Below are 8,467 nucleotides of genomic sequence, written 5' to 3' on the forward strand. Positions count from 1 at the left end.
ACAGTGACGGTGACAATATATATCACGAAAATACTTTATTTAAATATTTTTAGATACTTATTTTATTGGGCAGTTGCATTTAGAAAATTTTAACTCATTTTTTGCCATAAGAGAGATCCTCGACTTTTGGGCTCTTGAATCTGCATAGGTGCCTCTCTGCAGAGAGTGGGGAAGTTCTCAGCTATTATATGTCCTACCACTCATTCTTTCCTTTTCCCTTTTACTTCACCTTCTAGTATTCCTATAATTTGGAGGTTATTTTTCCTGTCTTTATTCATTAAGTACCTTACAGTTTCTTCCATTCTTTTGTTTCTCCTTTCTTTTTTGACTTATCAATTCTGGTCTGTGTTTTATCTTCAAGTTCGTCTACAGTGGTCTCCCCTGTGAGATTATGTTACTAGGGCTAGTGTGTTCTTAAGTACTTTAATTTCCATGTATAGAATCTCTCATTCTCTGAAGAAGTTCTTTATTCATTAAGTATTCATTAATTGGCTGGATTTTTCATCTAGTGATTCCTTAACTTTGCTGGTAAATGTTACTTAATTTCTGTTGCCAATGCAGTGAACACTGATTTTAGATCCTTGTCTAAAGCATGGCTCAAGCATTTTGATTGACTTAGGGACATGGCTGGGTGTTCTTTCCTATCTGCAACAGCAGCTGGTGCATAGTGACACTTTGAGCCTCTCGGGCTGCACCCAGCTATGCTCAGGGACTATGTGGTAGTGTCAGGAGCTGAGTCCTGCTCACTCTTCTGTCTTCTGGCCCCATTCTGTCTCCTGGTCCCATCTTTTTTTTCTCTACATCTTCAAACATTATTGTGGAAGTTCATGATATTAAACCTTACAGATATTTAAGTGTTTAAATAATATTTTGAGTTCACTGCACCATCAAATTGAAATATCTGTTAGTTTATATAAAAATCTACATAACAAAATTCATTCAAAAAGTTACTCATATCTACTTATCTGTGTCATATATAAATGTCTTCACAGGTGATATAAGTGTACCTTTTGAATAAGGAATGTTAATTTTATAATTTCTCTATTAAACATTTTTACAATGACAGGTGTACATCCATAGGTTCTGCTATTTCTAGTTTTTATACTTGTGTGTCCATTATTATATTTAATTGGGTCATATTTTTTCTTTGGTAATGATAACATTTCTGCAGCACCCTTGGGCCAACAGTCTTCATTGGAACTATATTCCCATAGGTCTTGCTTCTTCCTCAAGACAAGGACATGCTTACATTTTTAGATAAAGTAGAACAAGGAATCTTTAAACGTCCTAAGAATGGTGCTTTGTTCATCTGGAGATATTCTCAAATGTTGTATGCATAGGAAAAGCTGGATAAACAATCTTTAAGTCTTTGGCTAAGTTAAAATCACAGGAAAGGTCTTGATTTTCTTTCCAGGTTAAGAGAATAGAATTTTCAAGAGTGAGTACAATACTTTTTGTTGTTGTTAATGTATTTCTTTCTTCTCCCACTTCATTTTACAATGATTTCTCAAAAAAGTTAATTCGCTCTTTAAAAATATACATCAGATTTAAATTTAAGAAGCTTTTAACTTTAATTCATCTAAATTTAATATCTTATAAAAGCAATAACAATTTCACTGAATAAAGTAAAATATTGGAAGCAAAGTACATGATTCCTTGCCAGTTCTTTTAGAGACACTGTTACACTTTCAAATGCTAAAATGAAATGTAAGGAAATATCATCACTGCATTGCTAATTTATAAAAAGAAAACAGAGATTTCATTTCTCTATGTTATTTTTATTGGTTCATATGTTTCTATTTCAAATAACCTTTATTGCTTTAGGTTTTTAAAATATACTGCAGTACAGGTTTAAATGTTTCAGAGTAGACTAGTGATATTAATCTTAAAGCAAAAATTATAATATCAATCAAAACATTTCACTTTGAATAACAATTTTAAAATGGACTATCTCAGAACTGAATATGCAAAGTTCTTTCCTTTCTCTTTTTCCTTTTTTTGGCTATTTGGGTCATACCTGGCAATGCTCAGGGGTTACTCCTGGCTCTACACTCAGGAATGACTCCTGGTGGTGCTCAGGGGACTATATGGGATGCCGGGATCGAACCCAGGTTAGCTACATACAAGGCAAACACCCTCTCCACTGTGTTATCGCTCCTGCCCTAGTTCTCTCCATTCTTAACCATTATGTAAGGACACTTTTTTGCTCATTGAACCTTTAAGATTTTTCTAACTGTATACATTTTTTGTTCATTCTTTGTTAAATTTTTTTTTTTTACTTTTTGGGTCACACCCAGTGTTGCACAGGGGTTACTCCTGGCTGTGCACTCAGGAATTACTCCTGGCAGTGCTCAGGGGACCATATGAAATTCTGGGAATCGAACCCTGGTTGGCTGAGTGCAAGGCAAATGCCCTACCTGCTGAGCTATTGTTCCAGCCCCCATTTTTGTTCATTCTGTGATGATAGTTTAAGGATTGTAGAAATACAATAAGAAACTTAAGACTAACATAATAATACATCAATTAGGAGATATAGTAAAAAACATATAACTTAAAATGGTTAGAACAGTGGTGTACAAAGTTTAATACCAATGTTTAGCTATATTTGATACCTAAGAAAAAATTAAGATTCTTGAATTGAGTTGATTACTGAGCCTCGTGCTTAATGATGTCTGCTTAAGAGAGTCTCTGCATAAAATGTAATAATGAATTAACATAAAGGGGCTGGAGACAAAGTACAGTATTTTATGTACATGCCTTACGTAACAGACCTCACTTTGATCTGCTCTGCCAGGAGTCACTCCCGAGCAGAACCGAAATGTGAGGCATTGTCCTCCAACCCCCATCCCTCAAAAGAAAAGACAAAGTGTTACAAAAAACCCATGCATTCTAGTTAAAACTAAATGCATGACTATGACTTCCTGAAAATAGTGGCTTCACCTTTTGTCTAAATTGCTAGGAAATGTATGTAAGATAAATTCTAAGTTGATTAATATACAATGATCCCATAGTGAACAATTAGTTACTGTTAATTAAATGTAAATTCATCAAATAAAATAGTTATATAAAATAATTGGCAGCCTTTAATAAGATTTTCCTGTAGTTATGGAATAGTATCTTTACCTTAATTTTTATATCCATCTGTTAACTCATAATTTATAAGATAAATGTTTTACCACATTTATAAGATTAGTTCTGTTGCAATACAAATTCAGAAAAATGATGGACAGATAGTGAAGTTAATTTTTTCATTCAAGCATTTTTTCCATATTACTCGTTCTATACCGTGAACTAGTCAAGTCAATTAATAACAATGAATCAATCAATTTTAACTTTCAGTTCTATTACTCTTGGGTGCTTTACAATTCCATAAATATTTTATTATTATAAGGTAGCTAGAGAAACAAAAATATTTATGTTTCTTTGTGTATATTTTAATGTATATAAAATTACAAATGATTTATGAAAATATTTATATAACTTCAGGATTTAAATAGACTAATTTCAATGTTTCCCAAAGGTTTTTGGGAACACTTAGCTACATTTGTTTTGCTTTAGTTTTTGGGTCAAACCCAGCAGTGCTTAGAGTTTACACCTCATTCTGTGCTTAGCGATCATTGCTGGCAGTGCTCAGGGAACTATAAATGGTGCTTGGGTTGAACTCAGGTCAGCTGAGAGCAAGGTTAAGCACCTATGGGCTATATTATCACTCTGGCCCTTAGCTACATTCCTAAGGGTTAAGTACACTTTGTAAAATAAACTATATTTCTAATCCCTGAGTTTAAATAATATTAAATTGTTAGAGTATTGTAATTATTAATTTAAAATAAGTGAAAATGTGATATAAAATATAACCTTACATAAGAAAAATAAGGATCTATTCTTACTAATTGCTTGTATAGAAATGTAACTATAAATAATACGTTTAAATAATATGCATTGCAGTTATGCATATGTTCTAATTATTACTTAATTTTTGTTGCTTAATATAAATTTATCATATTTTTTCTCTTGCAAATTTTTCACTAAAGATGTTATACCTTATATCTAAAAGGGATAAACATGAAATAGCAAACTTATGAGACATTTAAAGGATTTGTATCTATAGCCTTCATAGCTTATATACCGCTTATTATACCATATATATAGCTTATACATAGCTTATTATACCTTATATCTAAAAGTGATAAAAATGAAATATCAAACCTATGAGACATTTAAAAGATTTGTATCTATAACCTATATAGCATAAGATTTTAATCGTTAACTAATTTTGTAGAAAATAATGGGAAAGAAATTTAGTGACCCAGGGTTTATTGACATGTTAGGAATTTATTGACACATTAGGAATAATTGGTGGATCTTAGTAATGTTTTAGGTAGACCCATAACTTTTATGCTTATATTTCATCAAAATACAAAACTTAATGCTACATCCTGAGAGTGTTTCATCATTTGTAAATTTTGCCAATTTTATGAACCATATATCTCTGTACAATAAAAACGATCAGCACCAGAGTGAGAAAATGTGACTTTAGTGCTGTGTCCTTTGTACTTTGTTATTATATACCCAGATATAATAACCTATGTGAAGCATATTGAAGTTTAAATTGCAGACCTTTTCTTCACACAAAGGCCCATAGTATAAACTAGAAAAATTTTAAGAAAAATATGTTTATTAATCCTTCATTGATTTCATGATTTTCTTTATTTTTTTTCCAGTTCACACAGCATTTGCAGATGCTGGTCAATTGCACCACGATGAATGAGTTTCTCCTCATGGGTTTTGCTGATAGATGGGAGCTTAGGTTCCTTCACTCCATGTTACTCCTTCTGACATACTTAGCCACTCTAACAGGAAATTTTCTCATTGCCACTGTCATCACACTTGATCAGAAACTGCATACACCCATGTACTTCTTCCTCAGAAATTTGTCCATATTAGACATGTGTTACATTTCTGTCACTGTCCCGAACGCCTGTGTAAACTCTCTCACTGACAACCGGGCTATTTCAGTGGCTGGGTGTGCATCTCAGATCTTTTTAGTCATTTATTGTGCTTATGTGGAACTTATGTTCCTCACTTTTATGGCTCGTGACCGCTATGTGGCCATTTGTCAGCCCCTCCACTATCCAGTCATCATGAACCATCAATTCTGTATCAGGGCGACACTTATTTCCTTAACAACCGGTCTCTTGTATGCAGGTGCACACACAGGTAACACATTTCGACTGTCCTTCTGTCAGTCCAACGTGGTTCATCAGTTCTTCTGTGATGTTCCCTCTCTGCTGAAGCTCTCTAGCTCTAACACCTTTAGCAATGAACTATTAAGTTTCATTACTATCATGGGTGTTGGTGGCAGCTGTACCATCTTCATTGCATGGTCCTATACACACATATTTTCTACTATATTCAAGGTTCCAACCAAAGAGCGAGGAAAGGCCTTTTCCACATGTGTCCCTCATATCATTGTAGTGTCTGTCTTTCTCAGTTCTGGGAGTTATGTGTACCTAAAACCTTCAGTTACCTCGGAAACTATTCAAGACATGATTCTTTCTGTATTTTATGTCATAGTTCCTCCATTCCTAAATCCTATCATCTATAGTCTTAGAAACAAACAGATAAAAGAAGCGCTGAGGAAAGTAGTATTAAATAAGCTTTATTCAGAAAAAGTATAAAACTATTTTTTATGTTTTTTCCCAATAAATATAAGCTACATTGAAATATATAAATAATTTCCTTGTCTGCATTCTATACATTAATGTGCCACTAGAAAATAACACTATTGAGACTAATAAACAAAATAAAGAATAATTTAAATGAAATATCCTTCCTCTTATCTTTTGCAGAATGGGTAATTATATTTACCATATCCATCACTACATCGCTGTCCTCCCATTGTTCGTTAAAAGTCTTTTGGTGTACAATAATATTAATAATGATTTCCCATTATTCAAGCCAATGGACTAAACTTCCCTAATAAAAATACACAGATGGATCAGGAAATAAAATCTGTCCACTTCTGACAACAGGAAACATACCTAAATGCATAGGATTCATACAGATTAAGATTGAAAGAATGGAAGACAAGCCAATAGCAGACAAATAAAGAACAGGAACAGTCATAATTATAACAGACCAAATAGCATTAAACATAAAGAAGGTTATTAGAGACAGCAATGGACACTAATTACTGGTTAAGGGGAACAATATGTCAAGAAAGTCTGTGATAAACATTTATGCGCCAAACAAAGGGTCAGCAAAGTTCATAAAGCTTCTGCTCATAAATCTAAAGAAACACATTAATAGAAACACAATAATATGGAAGACTTCAACACTTCACTTTCACTACTAGACAGATCAACCCAATAGAATATCAATAAAGAGATGAGAACCCTGAATGAGGAGGTAACAGACATGGATTTGTGGGACATAGCCCATTCCCCCAAAGAAGAATACACGTTCTTTTCTAGTGCACATGGAAAATTCTCTAAGATTGAACATATGCTTCAGGATGGATCAGATAACTCAAAGATGCATAAATTTACAAATATAAAAGTCATAAAAAGCAGCTTCTCAAACGCAATGCCAGAAAATAGAAGTTAATTATAGAAATAAGATGGGGAAAATTTCCAACATTTGGAAACTGATCAGAACCCTGCTAGATAACAATTGGATAAGAAAAGAAATCAAGGAAAAAATAAATACAATATTCCTTGAAACTAATTGGGATGAAGATAGAAGCTATCAGAATATTTGGATACTAAGTAATAGCCAAAATATTAAGGGGGAAATAGAGAGCAATGCAAACTTACATTAAGAAAGGAAATAAAAGGCCCAAATCAAAAGCCTAATCACGTCTCAAAGATGTGGAGAAGAAACAGCAAGTAAACCCAAAAAGTAATAGAAGGAGGGAAATAGTTACAAATTATAGAAGAAATCAACAATTTACAAACCAAGAAGGCAATTCATAGAATCAAAGAAAAAAGCAACTGGTTTTTCCAAAAAAATAAACAAAATAGATAAAACTTTAGCTAGATTCAAAGGAAAATAAGGGGGAAAAAGTCCAAATAAATTGGATCAGAGATGAACTAGGAGAAATTACAACAGATCCTTCAAAAATTCAAAACATAATGAGGTTATAATAAATAACTTTATGTTCTTAAACTGGAGAACCTAGAAAAAAATGGATATAACCATGTAATATCCCAAAGTGCGATGAGAAGGAAGTAGTAAACCTTAACAGGCCAATGACAAGTAAGGAATCGAAATTGAAACCACAATTAAGAATCTCCCCAAGATTTCTGGGAATACATCTACACAGTGGAATACTATGCAGCTGTTAGAAAAGATGAACTCATGAAATTTGCATATAGGTGGATCAACATGGAAAGTATCATGTTAAGTTAAGTGAGTCAGAAAGTGAGGGACAGACATAGAAATATTGCACTCATCTGTGGAATATAAAGTAACAGAATGGGAGACCGACACCCAAGAATAGTAGAGATAAGGGCCAGAAGGTTTGCCCTACTAGGTCTTGGAAGCTGGCCTCACATACTGGAGGAAAAGGCAGCTCAGACAGAGCAGGGAACACTAAATAAAGGAGGGTCCTGGGAGGACCCGCTTGGGTTGGGAGCTGCCAAAATAGACTATATACGGAACAGGATGGCCACTCAACACCTTATTGCAAACCACAATACCCAAAAGGAGAGAGAGAACAAAGTGGAATGCCCTGCTACAGAGACGGGGTGGGGAAGGGGAGGGATGGTGGGAGGGATACTGAGATCATTAGATCATTAGTGGTGGAGAATGGGCACTGGTGGAGAGATGGGCAAACGATTATTGTATGACTAAAACACAAACACGAACGTTTGTAAGTATGTATCAGTACCTCACAGTGATTCACCAATTAAAAAAAAATTAAAAAAGAAAAAAAAAGAATCTCCCCAAGAATAAAAGTCCCAGTCCAGATGAATTCACTGGTGAGTTCTAGCAAACCTTCTGAGAAGATTTACTGCCTTTACTCCTTAAAATCTTCCAAAATTTTGAAGAATGTCTTCCCAATACCTTGTTTGGTGGTAACATTGTATGAATAACCAATGCAACCAGAGACACTTCAAAGAGAAAATTTCACAAATATCCCTAATGAATATCGATGCAAAAAGCCTTAATAAAATTTCATCAATGGAATCCAACAGCATATTTAAAAAACCATATACCCTGATAAAGTGGGATTCATTCAAGGAATTAAGAAAATTTTGAACAGAAGAACATTCAATGTCAATTTTTACTATATAAGAATAAACAGAAAATTAAAATAGTTTTTAACAATTCTATTTGCCTTACCAGAGTAATAATACTCCAGCCCCCTCGGTGACCCGGGAGAGCCTGTGCAGACCAAATTGGCCCAGACATCGGCCAGCGAGCCCGTGTCCTCGGCCCTGCGTGAATCCGTTCCCTCTCCTGA

At 34.0% G+C, this 8,467-nt stretch overlaps 1 protein-coding gene across 1 annotated transcript; it reads left to right on the forward strand.

Annotated features, from left to right (window-relative positions):
- The first annotated feature begins 4,739 nt into the window (after positions 1–4,739).
- LOC101557937 (olfactory receptor 14C36-like) lies at positions 4,740–5,678 on the forward strand. The gene has a single exon (XM_004622059.3). The coding sequence runs from the start codon at positions 4,740–4,742 to the stop codon at positions 5,676–5,678; it is 939 nt and encodes a 312-aa protein (XP_004622116.3).
- Positions 5,679–8,467: the final 2,789 nt, after the last annotated feature.

Source organism: Sorex araneus, chromosome 6, assembly GCF_027595985.1.
Source record: "Sorex araneus isolate mSorAra2 chromosome 6, mSorAra2.pri, whole genome shotgun sequence".
Taxonomy (NCBI): domain Eukaryota; kingdom Metazoa; phylum Chordata; class Mammalia; order Eulipotyphla; family Soricidae; genus Sorex; species Sorex araneus.

Coding starts and splice junctions, on each gene's coding strand:
- LOC101557937 (XM_004622059.3), top strand. CDS start 4,740: ATGCTGGTCAATTGCACCACGATGAATGAGTTTCTCCTCATGGGTTTT.